We start from the raw sequence: 19677 nt of genomic DNA, 5'->3' as shown, positions 1-19677 counted from the left end.
GTCGCGTCACTTTATGACAATGTTGCACAAATGGTTTAAAATTCGTCACGTTATCGTCTGTTGTGAATCAAAGCACCACTCTGTTGTCACAAACAATTATTTACAATAAAAACTAAGTCATCTACAGCCGGAGAACTGCATTCTGGGTCAGTGTCAACATGGCAGCCTCCATGGTGCCTGTGGATTACTGTAGAGCTTAACGACTATTGAACCATAACGAGCTGGTTATCATTTAAATAAACTATATAAAACATGTTCCAGCTACTGTGCTGTAGGGCGAGCATCACTGCTCCGGTGCGGTCATTGTTGTTACACCAGCGAGGCAATAAGACAGCAGACGTTTGGAAACTTTCACGGTAGGGTTATGTGACCGGTGACTAGTGCAGCTAATGACAGCTGACCTGTACCTGCTATACATGAGCTATGTTAGTTAATCAACACCACAGACTGTACACTGACTAGCATGTTGTCATGCACAGCTGGTCTCCTCTAATGTGCAGGTGTACATAATGGGTACAGTGCGATGCACGTGTGTGTTTGACGTTGTTGTCAAAAACAGGAAATTATTCAACCTCCATTTTCATATATGATTTGTTTCTTCAGCAGTCAAAAAACATTTACATTTTCTCTAAGTCCAGAGTGTAAGATTGACTAATCATGACCTTGTTTTTATCACTTTCCTTTTTTACTACCATACTGTTATTGTATGTTCTGCTTTAATACTTTTTCTTCATGCATCTGTTTTTAACACATTGTAACATCTGTTTTAAAAAGTACAATACAAACAATGTATTATTTCTATTTAACGCTACGATAAGAAGTCGTTTCCAAGAAGAGCTATTGAGCTCTGTAATCTGTTCACGTTGCCTGAGTTGCAATTCCAATGTCCAAAGATGGAGAAACGATTAAACATCAGATTGATTGATCATGACATAAATTGCGAGTTGCAAACCAATCTAATCTCTTAAAGCCTTCAAATCTTCTAGTCTTTGTTTCATTAGCTTTGCAATACTTTCATGATATGTTATTGAATGCCTATTTATATTCATATTATTTTTCATATCCAGGTGGTACACATCTCCACGAGCTCCAGCACACAGCTCCTCACAGCAGCCTGGAAATGCTGTCGGCCGCATTTGGAGCCTCACTCAGAGAGCTGTCCGCCGGTCCACCACCCGAACATCCAGACCCCCAGGAGTGGCTCTGAAGTTCATCCTGGCACCAGCAGTGTTCACTGTCTCTGCACGACTGTTCTGCCATGTAGCTCACTGCGAGGCAGATGTGAATAACAACATCCTGGTGGCAGTTACAGCCAAAAACCCCATGCCTGAGTTCAAATGGCATATCTTGTGGGAATTTGTCAAACCTCAGCTGTTTGCTCTCCTCGGTGCTGTCGTGGTAAGCTGGAGCCACTTCTCTTAAATGTAATGTCAGCGTTTCTAGACTAAAATATGATTTGACATATGCTCAACATAGTGACACGTCACTTATGCTGATTAATGAAAATTGCGTGTTATTCTTTCCAGCTTGCTTTTGGTGCGGCTCTCTTGAATATTCAAATCCCCTTGATGCTTGGGAATCTGGTGAATGTCGTGGCACGTTACCTGAGAGACCAGACTGGGAGTTACGTCCATGAGATAAGAGGCCCTGCGCTGAAATTACTTGGACTGTATGGTATCCAAGTAAGTACACAAGAAATCTGTCTGTGCACAGTACTATGCCAGCGCTTCGATAAAAGTAAAGTACAATTTGTATATGATGGACTAAGAATGCTAGCACACGGCATTGTCTTTTAATAATGATAAAGTAGGACTGTACATTATTTTCTGCCATTGTTTTCCTGCAGATATACTTCTGGTATAATAGTTAGATGTTATATTTGTCTTAACTGTACCTTTTTAAAATGTGTAATTGTAGTATAGGGGATACTAACTGTACATTAATTCCTCTGTTAATTAACAGAAGAAATCCAGGGGTTGGATGCAATAAAAGCAACACCTGGACAATAAAATGCATTCCAATGCAACCGTTCCAAGATAACGACCACTTTTATGGAGCTTATTAGACTATTTTTCATTGAAACTATGTCACAGAAGTGCTGTTCAACTCTACGATACCATCACCTTTGGGGCTGTAGTTGGCTTGTCATTGTATTGGATTACATTATATTCAGTAACTTTCCTTTTCACTTATCGCTTGCAGATCACATTGTTTTAGAGAGTTCATTTTTCTGATGCCTATTACCCGACACTAGCAAGTTCTGTTCCACTCACTTTCATTCTGAAAACAATGTGCACGAAACCGTGTAAGTGTCTGTTTTTCTGTGTCGCTCTGGTCATTACTCACCTCCTTTGTGCAGGGCCTGCTGACGAGTGGCTACATCATCCTGCTGTCAAGGGTGGGGGAGAGAGTGGCAGCCGACATGAGGAAGACTCTTTTCGCATCCTTACTGAGGTACGTGCTCCTCAATGTTGGAGCAAAAGAAAGCATGGATACAGTAAAAGCAGTGATCGCCAGACAGGATGCTGTCGTGTTTACGCTAGGGGACAACTATTAAACTCACATTTGAAGTCTAACAAGCTTTGTTAACATTGTCGGTGTTATCGTTTCTGTCTCAGGCAAGATGTGGCTTTCTTTGATGCCAATAAAACTGGGCAGCTGGTGAATCGTTTGACTGCTGACATTCAGGAGTTCAAGTCATCCTTTAAACTGGTGATCTCTCAGGTATAAAGCTCTATATTTGTATCTTAAAATAATTGTAAAATGCTTTAGTTTTAGTCTTGTAATTCCTATGTCTTGTCTTTTTGCATATTTGCAGGGTCTGCGGAGTATTACACAGACATTTGGATGTTTGGTCTCTCTCTATATCATCTCCCCTAAACTTACAGGTTTGACGGTAGTCGTCCTCCCTTGTCTGGTGGGCGGAGGAGCTCTCATTGGCTCATTCCTCCGCAAACTATCCCGTTTGGCTCAAGAACAGGTGATAACCAATTGTCGCGTTATCATTTTGCTCCAAATCTTTGTTAGGACTGCGATGTCTTGTACACAGTTTAAGTGGCATTGCCATGTCACATGAGGCTGCGATATCAGAACAGACGATATTAAAAAACGCCGTAGATATGAGCGAGTAGAACAGACCTTCACGAAAGCGGCAGGCATACTGTACTGTACTGCCCACAAATACTAAGACGCCATGTTTCTTTCCAACTTCTTCTTGACTCCTCCTCTGATTGTGTTGTGAGATGTTTGCACTTATATTGACCCTCAAAGTAGGCAATAGTCAGAAGTAACAGAAAGATGTTTCCTTCTGGATGCTGGAAGAAAAACGGCATCAATCTTTGCACTACTTTCATATAGCTTAAGTATGTTATTACACAGTGTCTGTACTGTACTTACTACCTGTAAAATCTGAGAGACAGTTACATTTATATTATTTTGCAATTTACAAATTAGGTTTAACTTGCTGTCTGACTGTGTCTCGTCTTAACTTTGTCTGTGATTAATTTCAGGTGTCAAAAGCAACAGGAGTGGCAGACGAGGCCCTCGGCAATGTGCGGACAGTGAAAGCGTTTGCGATGGAGGAGCGGGAGCTCCAGTAAGTGAGAGTATATTTTGATGTATAGTACTTGTCGATACACAGTATACTGTACTGTATGCCAGAGATAATATGTTTGTCTTTTTTTTCTCCAGGTTATATTCATATGAAGTTGACAAATCATGTGAACTGAATGAAAATCTTGGTTCTGGAATTGCAGTTTTCCAAGGACTGTCAAACGTTGCCCTAAACTGTGAGTGTATTATGACTACATTAAGGGATAAACACAATGTTGAGCAGATTGGTACTCTATCTCTCAATATCTATTGTATAGTAATGGTTGTGTGCTGTTAATACAGGCATTGTCCTCGGAACTATTTTTGCCGGGGGGACTTTAATTTCTACCAATGAAATGTCGCCTGGAGACCTCATGTCTTTCCTGGTTGCCTCCCAGACTGTTCAAAGGTAAAACACGCAACGATTGCTCTTTATTACCATTTACAATTAAACATATCAGTTTGAATGTAGCTGATGTTAGAGTTAAACTCCTGTATTCTCTCTGTGCTCAGGTCATTGGCCAGCATCTCTATCCTTTTTGGACAGGTGAGTAAAAATCATATTTATGTATAGAGCATGCGTTATCTGAAAATGTAGCATCTGAAATATAATTTTGTCAGAAATCAAGCTCTCAATCTCTAACTTTTTCGACAGATGGTGAGAGGATTAAGCTCCGGGGCCCGGGTCTTTGAATATCTATCTTTGGTGCCTACTATTCCTCTGTCTGGCGGAAGACGCATCCCGTACGATTCTCTGACAGGAAGGGTGGATTTTATGGACATTTCATTCAGGTTGGAACCTCATCTTAAAACAATTTAAGGCATTATATATATCAGAGGATACTATAGTTTTATTTATTCATTTTTTGTATATTTATAGCTATCCAACAAGACCTGGCCAACAGATCCTGAAGAAGTTCAACTTAACGCTGCCAACTTGTAAAACTGTTGCCATTGTTGGAGAATCTGGAGGAGGTCATTTCTTAGTTAATGATTGCAAATGTGAGAAATGTAAACAATGCACTGGTGAGCCCATAAATGAATAATCCAATACATTGTAGGAAAGTCCACTGTGGCATCCCTGCTGGAGCGATTCTATGACCCGACCAGCGGCGTCGTCATGCTGGACGGACTCGACATTCGAACACTTGATCTGTCCTGGCTCAGGGGACAAGTCATTGGATTTATCAACCAGGTAAAAGATTGTTTACAAAATGATTAACGAATTGCCTTTTTAATAAGACAATTAAATATACACATTGGTAGCAGTCCGATCTTCCACCCTGTATCTTTGCAGGAGCCGGTTTTGTTTGGCTCATCTATCGTGGACAACATCCGCTTTGGGAAACCCGAGGCCACAGACGCTGAGGTCATTAGCGCAGCCAAGCAAGCCAACGCGCACGGCTTCATCACAGGTTTCCCAGATGGCTATAACACTGTGGTTGGTACGTGCACTCTTTTAGGCATTTACAAATATTAACATTCGTGTGCCATTTTGAAATGCTAAGCTCTCGATTTCTAAACCCCAGGTGAGCGAGGTGCGACGTTATCAGGTGGTCAGAAGCAGCGCATCGCTATCGCCCGCGCCTTGATCAAGAACCCCTGCATCCTGGTGCTGGATGAAGCCACCAGCGCCCTGGACGGAGAATCAGAGCGGGTGGTGCAGGAGGCTCTGGACAGGGCAACAAGAGGTCGCACTGTGCTTATCATCGCCCACCGGCTGAGCACCATTCAGGGGGCTGACCTCATCTGTGTCATGAGCAATGGCCGCATTGTGGAGGTGAGGAGGCAGAGAAATGGAGGTGCTCTTATCTCCCATTAAATGTCTCGGCTAATTTATTGGACTACCTTGTAAGTTTAAAGAGGCACTGGAGAGAATTCACTCCATTCCAGGTTCAGCCATTTATACGTATAAATTGGTTACTTCCATCTCAATGTACTGAGTGTGTAATATACGTTTTAATTACATCTAACAGCTTGCTCTTGTCTTTTAAGGCTGGGACTCACTTGGAACTGCTGAGCAAAGGAGGAATGTACTCTGATCTGATTCGCAGGCAAAGAACCGAGGGGCAGAAATGAACACACCAAAATTGTTTACTGTCGATCTACTCTGAGTAATGGAATTTCATTTGAAATGAAATTCATAGCAAAGGCTTGCCTAACGAGATAGATTATGTAAAACATGTAATTTAAATCTACCAGCTCTCTGTCTAGTTTTACAAGAAACTCTTGAATTTAAGTATGTAAAAGTGGACCAACTGGATCATACTGTGATGATTTACAAACTACGCTACTGTACAGTACCTACACTTGAATGAATTTCCATAACACTGTTTTCTCTTGTCATGTATAGAAGGAACAATTATATTGTGGTAGAAAAAATAAATAAACTCTGTTTTCATGAGGGTACACTATATTTGTCCTTTTTTTATGGATCATAATACAGAAAATGTCTGTTTTGAAACTAAACACTGAACATAAATAATGAGCAGTACATGCTTTGTGGATAGTGTAATTTCTTGTTGTGACGAATGAAATCTGTTATGGCAACTGCTGCAAAAAAACAAAAAAATGTACAGCCACCATTCAACAATGTTTGATGCCCAGAATAATTTGAGTGTAGTTTGACTTTAATGTCCCTTTTTGATGTGTTGCATTATATTATTGTTATTGTGTGCTGAAACAAAGTCTTGCTTGCTGTTAATTATTAGCCATCACTATTCATTAATTGTAATGTTGTCATTTGCTGGAATGGAACAAGAGAAAAGCTAGTCTGAAAAGTCTGTAATTAATAATTCAAAGTATACTAGCATACAGTATTGGTCTGACAGCTTCCTATCAGAATCATTTACAGTTTAAAATTAGATAACAAATGAACAATTTAAGGTCGGGAGACACATTTAAGGTATCACATATTTCAAGAATACACATCCATCACAGCTGTTATCTTTGCCTGCAGTATGTGGATCAAATTGAAGGTTTTTTAGTTTGTGGTCCTTGTAAATTATGAAGTATGAACTAGTTTACCCTCGGTATACAGTCATCTTGCCTTCCCTTTACTACCAAAGTCTGCCATAAAATTAGGCACAAACAGAAAACTGCTTCTGCTCCAAAGATATTGCTGCATCCATTAATGTTTTGGAGTCTTTGGTCTGGTTTTCGAGAGTGATGCAGTTCATCTCTTGGCCTCTAGATGACCAACAAACAACACAAGCTTGGCTGCAGACCGACCCAGGATCAGCAAATAGCAGATAGCTTGAAGCTAACGCTAGCTATCATAACATTATTAACCCCAATCTGGGGATTTAATCAGTCATTGGTTTGCTAGCTTGTCCAAGGCTGGCTTCACTGGCCAACCATGCAGAAATACGAAAAGCTTGAAAAAATTGGAGAGGGTAAGTTGAATATGCTTTTTAATAAAGTTAATATAGCCAGTCTGGTTTGCTAACCAAGTATTCATGTTAGATGCAGTGCTAGCTAACGTTAGCTAGATTGATAGCTTTGTGCCAACGGTAACTAATTCCGTTTTTAATCATATACAAAGCGGTGTGTGCAGTTTTTACTTTACAATAGTAACGTTATGCGGTAGAGACGACATATGTCAGAGGTTTTTTGTCCGCCACCTTTTACGATATTCACGCTAGCTATGTAGCCTAGCTAGCTAGGTGGCTAATTAGCATTAGCACCGCTTGACGTTGCTATGCCATTCATCAATACATCAACTGATCTGCTCCGTAGGAACTTACGGGACAGTTTTCAAGGCTAAAAACAGAGAAACCCACGAAATTGTGGCTTTGAAACGTGTCCGGTTGGACGACGACGACGAGGTAACGTTATGTTTTCAGACATTTTTTTAATATTCATTTAGTTGTCAGCAGGCTAGTGCTAATCCCACTGGGTGCCATTTCTACAGGGGGTGCCAAGTTCTGCTCTGAGAGAAATCTGCCTTCTGAAGGAACTAAAGCATAAAAACATTGTCAGGTCAGTCTGCTGAATATAACTTGTTGTTATGTGGGAGTGACAGATGACGTTATTGTTTCACTGATTTGTCAGATTAATTAAAATGCTGAGCAGTTTGCATTTCACCCTGACGTCAACAACCATCAACTTAAAGCTGCTCTGTCTCCTCCAGACTACATGATGTTTTGCACAGTGACAAGAAGTTAACCTTGGTGTTTGAATATTGTGATCAGGTGAGACAGTCAGCCCATGCATGTTAACGATGTATGTGTTAAACGTGCACCTTCCAAGGCTAACGTGTGTCTCTTATCAACTGCAGGATTTGAAGAAGTATTTCGACAGCTGCAATGGGGATCTAGATCCTGAAACTGTGAAGGTGAGCGATAGATAGTCCACGGAGAGAGTTTAACCAAGGCCAGCATGTGCCTGCTTAAATGCATACAGCTTGGTTTGTAGATAGCATCGTCTTTGGCCCTCTGATTGTCATCGGTATGTCACTAGCATCTTGTGAAAGGTGGAATTAACTGCTTAAAGATTGTTTTTTTTCTTTTCTCTCTCTCTGATGCAGTCGTTCATGTACCAGCTGTTGAAAGGCCTCGCTTTCTGTCACAGTCGAAACGTTCTTCATAGAGATCTGAAGCCGCAGAATCTGCTCATCAACAGAGTGAGTGTTTGTGTTAAATATAAAGCCAAATCAGATGCGCTGTAGTTCATCAGTCTGTGTTCATATCATATGTGAATATGTGATAATTTTTGTGTCTCTATATAGAATGGGGAGTTGAAGCTGGCTGACTTTGGGTTGGCTCGCGCCTTTGGCATTCCTGTGAGGTGTTACTCAGCAGAGGTAGGTTGTACTTCATTAACACAGCAGACCCCAATAACTGACTTCTTCCATCTTAAAATGTGAAACCTGCGGGAAATTGCATTGATTTTTTTGGGGAATATTCAATATCTAAAGAGAAACCAAGCCAGAGACTGATTTCTGAACATGATGCCCGTCATTGAGGGATTTTAAATTGGGTGATAAGTATATGTAGAGATTGTTGCGCTTTAAACTTGGCTTTCAAAGAAGTTGTGTCATGTCTGTGCAGCAAACGTTAAAAATTATCTTTATTTTATTCTACAAAACCACACGCATGTAGAGTATTTAATTGCGTCTCCCTATAAATATAATCCTAATTCCTGTTTTTCCAATAAGAGAGTTGTTCAACATACTAACTAGAAATGTGTAGATGCAGATGCATTTTGAGTGCCAATCCAAAATGATTTGATTATAGGACTAAAAACAAAAAAAGGTTGATCTCTCACTTCTTAAAATATAGATGCTACAGTAAAGTGAAACACTAAAGAGTTAGTTTCCAATATCTCAATATCTCATCAATAAATCAAGAGCTTTCAGGCTTTGTCTTAACGCTGGAAAACATGACCTCACATGTATTCCACTGTAAAAAGTAACATCAACATTTGGAACATCTAACTAGCAAACTGCAGCAACAAGAGCAGAGATGTGGCGTTTTCTACAACGTTCTGTTAAAATGCCGACAGCCACCGAGGTGCTGAAGTTAAGCCACTAATTAGTGATGGGAGAGAGTCAAACACACTGCAGCATGTGGTTTAAGTGGTGTGTGTGTTTTATTTTTATTTTGTGCTGTTGCTGATGCTATCAGAGAAATGACAGGCGAGCCTCACGTAGGCTGAGTGGATTTGGTTGGCTGACCTAAGGGCCCAGCGCGCCGGTCCCATGAGGGGGCCCTTGACCCAGGGTGACTACTACTGATCTGAAAATGTAATAAACAGAAAAGCTAGAGGGGAGCCCAGTTTCAAGCATTGAGAATTTGAAGTAAGGACATTTTAAAAGGTCTTTTCATTTCTCAGACTCTGAGCTCTGGTTCAGCAAGAAGAAATAAATGAATCCTACAGCTGTCTCTCACTACATGGATATACTTAATGCAGCACATGCAGCGTGAATTCAATACAGGGACTGAAGTTCTTAAGATGACGGTGTTTTGTTTAATATATTGGCATTATATTTGCCCGCCAAGTCAAATAGTTCTGAGTAGAGTTCATCTGTGTTCTTCATTTTTCTAAAGTCTCTTCCTCTGGCAAGTGAAGCAGGAGCAGAGGTATTATTCAGTACAGCAGCAAGTCTCTTTATGCAGTTTTATCTAAAGGAAATATGCACAGTTCCCTATAATTACTTTGAAGTTCTACTCCATAAAGTATTCTCCTAGATGAATGGAAAATCAGTTTTTCTTAGTTTAAAAATCACCACCGCAAATGCTGGTGACTCAATATGTGACGTTTTTTAAATGACTCAGCAGCTGAGTGCACGTCTCTGTTTACATTACTCTTTATTTTTCCCGGTAAAAATGACTCATAGAAAGTTCGTAGTGGTTCTGTAGCAGATGGTTGCATCGATGGCGTCGGTACTGAATTGAACTTTTAAACTTTTCAAGCTGAAACGCAGGTACCTCAGTCAGCCCACACAGTCTCTCTCTGGGAAATAAAACTTCTCTGTCATTTTTACTCCGTCGGTGCACTTCACCAAACACATTTTCGTATTAACTTGGGAAAATGTCTCTAAAACACTCGACACCTGACAAAGCAGCAGTTTGTTAAAGTTGTCTCGATGGGGTAATGGAAACCAGATCGCTGAAACAAGCACACCATTTAGTTTTAGGCACAGTGCGGCCAAATCTATCTCTTTGTGGAATCAGTGTTGGGTACAAAATACCACCCAGAGAACGAACGGTCATTACACTGAACGTTTCCGTCTGGTTGGGCTGTGATAATTGGTGTGATTCTGGTCTAATTCTTCCACTCCGCTCTGTGATTGGACGTAGGTGGTGACTTTGTGGTACCGGCCTCCTGATGTGCTATTTGGTGCTAAGCTTTACTCTACCTCTATTGATATGTGGTCTGCTGGATGCATATTTGCAGGTTTGTTTGTAGTCGTCGACATTAATGAGGATGTACGTTACTCTATTCTTGTCTCCCTAACTTTGTTCTGTTAGCTATAGTGAGGAGCATACTGTTAATACTAATAATATAATCATAAATGATCAATTTAGGTATAGGGCACTGTGGTTAAACCGTGCATATATATATATATATTTAAATGTATAATTGGGCAGGCCAGGACCCACTATGGAAATGATTTAAATTTGTAGTTTTTTTTTATCCTTTCATGTTTCAACTGTATAAATTAAAAGTGAGTTATCTGTAAGTTGTTTTTATGACTAAACCAAACCATTTATGAAGTGATAATCGTGATTCCATGTCCCATTCAGAGCTGGCTAACGCTGGAAGGCCTTTATTCCCCGGGAACGACGTGGACGACCAGTTGAAACGAATCTTCAGATATCCTTTTTTTCCCTGAACATCTCCACACCTTGTGTCAGTCTGACACCACAGAGGCTGTGTTCAGGCACAACGATTGATCGACTCTGATGAATCATTGACAAACAGTAAGTCTAAACGGGTCCGGAAAAAAGGTTTTTCTTTAACCACTCGGTACATTGTTGGGTACACCAACCGAGGAACAGTGGCAGTCAATGACGAAACTCCCCGATTACAAGGTAAATTATTCCCACAGTTCATTTAGTGAGTGTACTCCAAGTGTTACTGAGCTATCATGTGCTGCTTCTCTTTCTCCCTGCAGCCATATCCCATGTATCCCGCCACCACCTCGCTGGTGAATGTGGTTCCCAAACTAAGTAGCACAGGACGGGATCTACTCCAGGTACTTGCACGTTCAACTCGTCTACTTTTATTCAAATATCAAAACCATTTCTTACATCTGTGGTTGATAAAACATTTCTTTTGGGCATATAATTAAGTACCTTAAAGTTACTACCCAGTTTTTTGGTGAAATACACATTTTCTTGCAAGACACTTGATGTTGCGGTTCACTTATTGAAATGTTTTCCTTTGATCTCACCCAGAACCTGTTAAAGTGTAATCCTGTCCAGAGGATCTCTGCAGAAGAGGCCTTGCAGCACCCGTACTTTGCTGACTTCTGCCCACCCTAAATGCTAAACGGCCCCTCGCTGAACCTCAGCTGCCAGAATCAATCTTCCTCCTCCTCCTCTCGGTTGGGTCATTAGGACCGGTCTCAACAAGGCAAATCCCTCAGTGTTGTTTTTTCAAACACTCCCCTGCATCTCATTCTGTTGTGCCTCCATGTGGAACAAAGTCCTGTTGCCTCTGCAACGTCTTAGTTTGTTTTTAAGCTGCGAGCCTGTTTGATTTGGTTCTTAATACATCTCCCAGGTAATTAGCACTATGTGTTGCATTAAATACATCTCATACCTGTGGAAACAGTTGTCAACAAGACGCCCCATTAATTGCTCCCGTTAACATAAACACAAATTATAAAAACTTTTTTTTGATGAGGATCATTTAAATATAGTTATTAAATAGAGATATGTGTGGGCAGACTGTATAATGGTTACACTGTTTCTCACTGATCTAAAACATATCTTCGGCATTAATGTACCACAGTTTGTTCTTTATTAGCCACAATATACGCTGGTGCTGGTGCTGGTGCTGGTACTAGTGCTGGTACTGGTGCTGATACTGGTGCTGGTGCATCTGTCGTGTAATAAGTTAGCTAGAGACCACAGATTCCTGGGGCAGCTAATGTCGCTATTTCAAAGCTAAATTCAATTAATTTGAACATTTTAAAGGCTTAAATCAATTACATTTTTAGGATTATATGATTTTTTGTATCACTTTATAATACAAGTCTGTGATTTCAAAATGACTTTCTGGATAAAACTAGCACTGTACAAATGTCTTTCTTTGACAGACTTACTCCATTTAAGCTTAAGTACATATTGATAAATGATTCACCTACTATTGGAAACTATGTTTCTGTACAGAAACTAAACATTTAGCATGTTCAGTTAGTCTGCTTTGACTAAAAAACATTAAGATTAGTAATTGGAAGTGAATAATGTTTTCCCAGTTATTAGTACCAAATTACATACTTATTTCCAGGAGATTATTAGCTAATTACAGACCTGTAAATTACACTGTTGTCATTTCACTTCAGTTCTGATGTTTCACTCGCCAACAATACAACTCTTTGTCCCGCTTCCTTTTACAAGATTGTATAATGGCACGAGAAGCTAAGTTATGATTTCCTTTTTTCTCAGGCTTTTTCATTTTCCCTTTTGTATTTGTCTTTTGTGCACTTTGTAACTTTTATTTGAATATGTTTAGTATGCGAATATTAAATGTGGTGAACACTGACAGCTGGATTATAGCCGGTTATCAATATACATTCATATATATATGTTAATGACTAGTGGGCCATTAGTGACACGTTACTCTGTTTTTTTAACATCATTTGTATCATAATTACAGTCTTTTAGCTTTATTGAAATGCTTTTGTAATTGTTAAATTAGAGACGAAAGAATCCCGGTAATCCATTGATAATCTGTGTTTTCTTATGATTGTTTTTGCACCATTAGCTGTTTCCATCCTGGTTACTTATGATATTAACATTAAGAGCTTGCAGTGTTATTTTACTCCAGATTGTTACGAGCGCTACACATTACATAATGGAGTTGTGTTTAATAGGGAAAGGATTTATTTTCATTTTGCTGATGATGTAACCGAGATAATGGATGCATGTATTTATTAATGATGGAATGTCTGCCCATTTGTTTTTGCATTTGTTTAAAGGTAGCACCGCTTCATTTGGTACAGAAACTCTCCTCGTGAATGATTTCATGTGACTCAAAGCATTTAGTCGGCTCAGGATTTCAAATGTTTTGTGTGTGTGTGTGGATTAAGTTATGATGATAAAAACAAGGCATTTGCTCTCAGTACTTCCTTATCTCCTGATGACAGGACATTTCAGACACACTGCTTTATTTTGAATGAAGAATGGATTCTGCACTCCGCAAGTATCTTTTGGTTGGTCGGTCTTTTTGTGTATATTTCAGCCAATAAGATTCAGTATTAAGTAGAGTGGACATAAACACGCGTTTGCTTTTTGGGAATAATTTTGTTGTAAATAGTAAAAGAAAAACAAGAATCCAATAGACTGGATCTCAAATGCTTCTTGGTGTAATTTTGTGAGCTTTACTGAACACCAGGCTTTCTTTAAAGCCCTTAAAAAGTTGCTTTCAAATACAATTTTTTTTTGCAATAACTTAAAAAAATGTGTCTAAACAATAAAAGTTAAGGTTTGTGCTGCTTCATCAGGATTATAGAGTGCTGAAGGAATGACTACTAAAAACTGAACATGAGTCAGCATTTCCTCAAATAAGGTCTGGTTTAATACATTTTAATGTGTTATAAAACATTAATACATCAGTAGATACCCTTATTGTGAATGTTGATACATTTAAGTGTCTTTAAAGAAGGTGGTTGCTGAGAAGCGGATAAATGAGACTACAAAACGACGTTTTGTGAGTAAAGTGACAGTTTGACTTGAGACTGACTACGTTACGCATAGTTAAGTGTGTATTAACTATTTAATGTACAGTTCAGAGTTAAAATCACATATCTACAGTAAAATGCACATAAAGCACGTAGAGCCAGATGAAGCAAGTTCAGTTCCCCAGATGTTGGTGCGCATGAAAGTCTTGATGTTACCTGTGAGAACCAGTCTTGAAGGCACAGTTTAGTTTTTACTTCAAGCCATATTGTGTTCATATAATCCGTAGATACTGATGGAAAGATAAAGACGTTTTTCCACATCTGCAGAACATCTTTCTTTTTGAGTATATTGCACGATCCCAAGCCCGGTTTGAGGAGGATGTGGAGAACGTCCTTTTGATTCATCTGGCTCCAGAAATACATTTTTGGACCATACAAAGTGAATAGCATGGCTAAGATTACATTAAGAGACCAGAGATAATAGGAATACATAATGGTCATGCAAGGAAGAAAATGGGTGATAGTCAAAATAGTTCAAATGTAGGCGTCGGGTGACAGAAATATATAGAGTACGGTTTTCTACTAGGCCATAACTATGCGCTAAATATCAGAACTACTTAATGAGCACAAACAATTCAGGAATAGTTTCTGCCAGTTCAGATACACTCTGCTGTTCTGTGACTGGTAGTAAGGCAGGGGGTGTGTGAGGGGGGTGGTAAAGACCCACAAATCCTACATCCACAGTTTGCGGTAAATGGTGGGTCATTTTTATGCTTTTGAAACCGGATAACATGACGCACGCACACACACACACACACACACACACACACACTCACACACAATGTCATGGCAATGCAGCATCATCAGAATAGCATCATTGTGTAACATGAATTGGCATTTTGTGTCTCTATATTTGGCTAATGATGGTTAATATACAATCGCTGTATCACACATCTGTGTTGCAGTTGGCAGCTGTTCCGTCTACATCCATTCCAGCTGTTGAATACATCATGAATTGAAAAATGGGAATCCCAAATATATTTTTCTTTATGTAAATTTGATAACAATTGTATCCGATTTAGTGCATTTATTGCTCATGACACAACCACACTGATAAACCTTTTTTTTTCTTTTGTTTCCTGAAAAGTAAAATTTCCATTTGGATAAAGTCTCTGTCTCCTCTTGGAGTGCTCTCTTATTCCTATGAATGCTGGAGCAGTGAACACACCACGTGTAACAGCCTGTGCAGTTCAAACTAGAGCCATAAAAGGTAGTCACAACCATAGACGTCCAGTCATTGGCTTTCAAGTGATGGCTGATCTCCAAGGGTTTGTGCTTCACATCAACAGTCATCTAATACACAGACAACAGAGTAATAAAGCTACAGTGTCATGTACACCACTTTAACTAGATTGGCATTATACTTGAAAGTTTCACATTTAAAAAACAACAAAAAAACAACTTACTCTGAATGTCCAGTAAAGTATTTATAGTGAGGATATGTAAGTGTACCTACAAGTCCATATCTGTAGTGTCAAGGATTTAAATAACAGAGTGAACATTTAAAAAAAGAGGAAGTGAGACTCACACGAAGATAAGAAAAGCTGTGTACGTGAGTAAGATGGGTAAATATAGAGTTTATTATACTTGATCATTTATACATCACAAACTGTTATTTGTGACTTATTACATGTTCTGAGATAATAATAATAATAATAATAATAATAATAATAATAATAATAAAGGGATATAATGGTAAAATTGTACAATGCATTTGTGTTATAAACCAATTGAACTGAATGGGGCTGAGGTGCGTGGTGGTCTTCATGTTTTGAGGCAATTCTCTTGTATCTAATAAAGTCTATTTAGTTGTCACGTTATATTCACCAGAAACTCAAAGACACTTACGGTCCACCCAGATAGAAAGTCCAAATTCCTTCTGGTGTAAGAACAGATGAAACAAAACTTGTATCTCTCACTATATATATATAGATATATATATATCTCTATATATATATATATATATATATAGATATATTGATATATATATTTGACAAAGGTCTCAAATGAGCAGTATAGAATTTCTTCATGGCATTTGATTGCGGGTATTTACAAATTTCTGTCAAGTTTCGGAATGTCACCAACAAGCCTTTAAGTCTCCTTATGGACAATAGAGAATAGATTACTATCACAGGGGATTGTGCTGATGAACACTTTAAGACGCAGTCATGAAAAATACATAGCTGAGAATTATGAAAAAGACAAAAAGGAAAACCTGATTGTGTTTCTCTTCTAATGAATTTAATGTAAATAAGGGCCAATTCCTGCAGCAAACTGCATGTTAGCATTTTTCTTTTGTGACAGTCAGCAGAGCAACACTATCCCCAAAAATGGGAAAATAATACAAATTGAATTGTCAGCTATATAAAGATACAATCAACAGCCTTTTTCTGGGCTCCTGACTCTTTGTTAAACCTTACTGTACGTAAAAAGTGACTTAAGTTCACAAACACATTCGTTTCAGCCTGCAGCATGGAACAAAACGAGATACTTGCATATAATCAAGTTCCTTTTCTGTTTTTAAATCCATTGAGCACAGTTTCTAACTCATGAGACAATCCAAAGCCTCACGAGAGCAAAAGGCAACACACCAGTCTGGTGTTTTGATTCACTAATGAGCAGCTCTCTTATCCAACAATCAGCTCATTGAAGGCCTGTCTAAACTGGTGACAGTATAAGGTCACTGCACACAGCGTCGGTTAGATGCTGGAGACGTAACACTGTTCAGAAACTGCAATGCTACACATACCAATCCACGTGTATTCTGTTTGCTTGTGTTTGGGGATTGATGTACAGCAGGACGAGCACAACAGTGCTACATCTCATCACAGGGCAGCAAGCCTTTTAACTGGACACATTTCTCTTCACTGATTGTATAACTCTAAAGTGTCTGCATAAGAAAAACAAATCCACAAAATGAAACATGAATAAATTAACACTGAAACCTTGACATGGCAGTTAAACCTGAGTTCTGTTTTGGAAGTGGTCTCTTTTTTTTCTGATGATAGTACTCTATTTCTATTCAGGCATTGATAAACTCTACTATACGTTTTCGAGTCATACACCCAACCGTTTTCTGTTTGAATACATTAAATTATTTCACAGTTTGCTGTCAAGTCCCCGGATGTGCCGCCCCCCCCCCACCACCCCTACTTTATGTTGTCAACAAGCAAACTCCTCAAAGTTGCCTAGAGTCGGGTGACGAGGTAACATGTTCGGCGTGAATCCGAGACTGTCCGAGTGACTCCGGAGGGTGTCACAGGTGCTCTGTAAGACAGAGGGAAGGGAAGGAGGGAACACGAGTTGAACCGGGTTAAGGGAGGGGCAGTGAATGGAGTCATAAGGATGAGGATGATGATGAAGGACATAAATGAGCCACAGGTAAAATGAGAGCGACCGGGACGATGGAGGGGCGTGGAGGAAATAAAAATAATGACAATAATAAATAACGTATGTGGCGAGGAGAAATTGTGCAAAAACAGAAATATTAACGCATCATAAAGAAGGATAGGATATATAATGGAGGGCCATAAATGACAGAAACATATGTGTTGACAAATGATGGAGGTAATGAATACAACAGATTTGGAAGTTCCAAGATCAGCCACATCGCACATGTTTCACAGGTCGTGAAAAGAGAAAGAAAAATCACGGCACGATGGAGAAAGATGAATGAAAGGAGGGAGAAGAGAAAGAAAACAGCATATTTTTAGTGCTGCTTTAACACTAGCATGTCAAATTGTTATAGTTACGGAAGTTGAAACATCCACATATGTCTGCGTCTCCCTGCATGTGCAAAAGTGCTCGCTGAGTAGATAACTCCTGATACTGTACGTGGACGACAACCATTGGTCGTCCCGACGGCATAACTGGCTATTCCAGCAGACAAAAGAACCATTTATATTTTGTGCAAACTCACTGCATGCAGACCTGCGATAACATCACAAAGTAATGCATCTAGTGATGTTATCTGGCAGGAGCCTCAAACGCATTGCCTCTAAACGGACCTCTGTGCTGCGGGGAAACAAATAGATCTCGTGTGGATCAGCTTTTTGTGCAACAATTCAATAAATGTGTAATCTGTTTTCTCAGGAGCACTGCGCTTTATCCTATTGGGAAAGAAAGCATCATTATTCAGTGGAAGGAGCAAGTACTGTATAGTGCAGAGTCAAAATTACTATGCACTTAGAGAATCCAACCAACTTCTGTTGAGCCGATAGATACAGAAACACACGACACTAACCTGCCCTGACACCACGGTAGATATTAAAAACGCTCTCTGCAGTTGGATAATTTTCTACCAAATCATTCTGTAGCCACTGAGGAAATTATGTATGAAATGGTCTCAAGTATGTATGAAAGAGAGGGACAGCATGGGAGGGAGCATCTATTATCGATGGGGTGTGCTACCTGGGGGCATGATTAGGCGTGACACCAGGGCTGGTTGGGTTCTCTGGAAACTCCTGGAATAGACATGATGAAAAGAAAGATGGGTGAGGGTGACTGAAATGAAAATAAAACACAATGCAAATGCTAATTGGTAAACGTGCCAGGGAATACGGCAAGAGACTGTTTTCCCTGTCAGTTGAAGTACCGAAGGAAGATGGCTGTTCTGTTCTGTTCTTTTTTTTCATAAATAGGGAAAACAACAGATGATTACTGTCATCCAGAAGTGTTGACGATCACGAAGGAGAATGAAAGTCAAACTCGGAATTGATTCTAATAAACTGGATGCATTACTCTACTGTCGGGGTGTTTGAGAGGAGAAGTGACAATGGACTAGTTGAGAAAACGGTTATTGAATGTGAGAGAAAGGAAGTAAAAAAAGGATGGTTTCTTGTAAGCAGGTGAACATATGACATGAGTGGGGCAGACTACAGTAAATATCACACTATGTTTGTCTCCAGTCGAAGCATGAAATATTATAAATATCAGCCCGCTAAATAAATGCTTCTTCGTCTGCCACTCAAAAAATAAAAATGTCCTTCATCAATATGGTAAATTAAAATATCTCCACTTCTACAGTAGAGAATAAACAAAGTCTTTCAATCTGTTCTTCCACTTCAGCTATCGAACCAAATCCTGAACCGCGAGGCAACTGAGCATGCAGACAAACAAACCACATGCAGAGACAAACCCACGGCTCTTTCACCAGTTTGAAGAGACATGAGGGGCATGTGGTTGAATTGCTGGTAGTGAAAAAGTCTTGGGCTTGTGTGGCACACAACAAAGATTTAGAGGAACCGTCTGCACAGCACAAAAAAATCTGCTGAAATGCTTTTGATTAAAACAGCACCAGAAAGAAAGGAAATGTTGAGAGGGATTAGTGGCTTTTAGATGTTATTTGGACTTGAGACACCACCAATGGTCCCTATGTGTTGAAAAGAAGTGGATTAAGTGGTTGTTTGGATTTTTCAAATTATGTTCTTTTTGCATCGAAAGGAAAGTTTAGTTATTGTTTGAGAAATCTGATGGTTAGCAGTTAGACAACTCATTAAAACATAGTATGAAGCATAGTATGGAGCTCATTTAATGCTGGCATAGAAAAGATTTATGTTGTCCACATATGTAGCTAAATAAGCATTTTTAACAACATAGGCTCCAATGATTTAAAAAACTAATTGAAGTGGACCCTAGTAACTTACTTATGAGACTCCTTAAAAGTTATTTAT

The 19677-nt window shown here is 39.3% G+C and overlaps 3 protein-coding genes across 7 annotated transcripts in view; 2 read left to right on the top strand and 1 right to left on the bottom strand.

Moving 5' to 3' along the window:
- Window positions 1-165: 165 nt before the first annotated feature.
- On the top strand, window positions 166-6217 carry abcb8 (ATP-binding cassette, sub-family B (MDR/TAP), member 8). The gene is made up of 16 exons (XM_031865333.1): window positions 166-356; window positions 1068-1398; window positions 1527-1682; window positions 2360-2454; window positions 2619-2724; window positions 2819-2980; window positions 3510-3595; window positions 3691-3788; window positions 3895-4000; window positions 4105-4138; window positions 4247-4383; window positions 4472-4566; window positions 4653-4786; window positions 4889-5036; window positions 5121-5371; window positions 5587-6217. Exons 1-16 carry the CDS (start codon window positions 253-255, stop codon window positions 5668-5670), a joined length of 2127 nt encoding a protein of 708 aa, XP_031721193.1. The 5' UTR covers window positions 166-252; the 3' UTR covers window positions 5671-6217.
- Window positions 6218-6784: 567 nt separating this feature from the next.
- On the top strand, window positions 6785-14565 carry cdk5 (cyclin dependent kinase 5). Its single transcript, XM_031865340.1, has 12 exons — window positions 6785-6986; window positions 7330-7418; window positions 7505-7572; window positions 7724-7784; window positions 7871-7927; window positions 8120-8215; window positions 8321-8395; window positions 10395-10491; window positions 10842-10911; window positions 11069-11129; window positions 11213-11293; window positions 11496-14565. Exons 1-12 carry the CDS (start codon window positions 6950-6952, stop codon window positions 11580-11582), a joined length of 879 nt encoding a protein of 292 aa, XP_031721200.1. The 5' UTR covers window positions 6785-6949; the 3' UTR covers window positions 11583-14565.
- Window positions 14022-19677, bottom strand: part of asic1c (acid-sensing (proton-gated) ion channel 1c) — an 80573-nt gene continuing 74917 nt past the window's right edge. For 4 of the 5 annotated variants that reach the window (XM_031865337.1, XM_031865339.1, XM_031865334.1 and 1 more), the window contains exons 10-11: window positions 18416-18468; window positions 14022-17272 (exon numbers count right to left, since the gene is read on the bottom strand). In XM_031865337.1, the coding sequence (XP_031721197.1) occupies window positions 17194-17272; window positions 18416-18468 (132 nt within the window). In that variant the 3' untranslated portion in view covers window positions 14022-17193. The remainder of the gene's footprint in view (window positions 17273-18415; window positions 18469-19677) is intronic. The other variant, XM_031865336.1, reaches the window with a different exon arrangement.

Source organism: Anarrhichthys ocellatus, unplaced genomic scaffold, assembly GCF_004355925.1.
Source record: "Anarrhichthys ocellatus isolate YVR2014 unplaced genomic scaffold, GSC_Weel_1.0 scaffold32, whole genome shotgun sequence".
In the NCBI taxonomy this organism is placed as follows: domain Eukaryota; kingdom Metazoa; phylum Chordata; class Actinopteri; order Perciformes; family Anarhichadidae; genus Anarrhichthys; species Anarrhichthys ocellatus.
The sequence above is the reverse complement of the archived record's forward strand: the minus strand, read 5'-3'. Positions and strand labels throughout refer to the sequence as shown.

Excerpts from the sequence above, each read along its gene's own strand:
- abcb8 (XM_031865333.1), top strand. The coding sequence starts at position 253 with ATGTTCCAGCTACTGTGCTGTAGGGCGAGCATCACTGCTCCGGTGCGG. Across the intron at positions 2,725-2,818 it reads TTAAACTGGTGATCTCTCAG|GGTCTGCGGAGTATTACACA; the intron begins GTATAAAGCTCT and ends GCATATTTGCAG. Across the intron at positions 4,001-4,104 it reads GCCTCCCAGACTGTTCAAAG|GTCATTGGCCAGCATCTCTA; the intron begins GTAAAACACGCA and ends CTCTGTGCTCAG.
- cdk5 (XM_031865340.1), top strand. The coding sequence starts at position 6,950 with ATGCAGAAATACGAAAAGCTTGAAAAAATTGGAGAGG. Across the intron at positions 7,928-8,119 it reads TAGATCCTGAAACTGTGAAG|TCGTTCATGTACCAGCTGTT; the intron begins GTGAGCGATAGA and ends TCTCTGATGCAG. Across the intron at positions 8,396-10,394 it reads TGAGGTGTTACTCAGCAGAG|GTGGTGACTTTGTGGTACCG; the intron begins GTAGGTTGTACT and ends GATTGGACGTAG.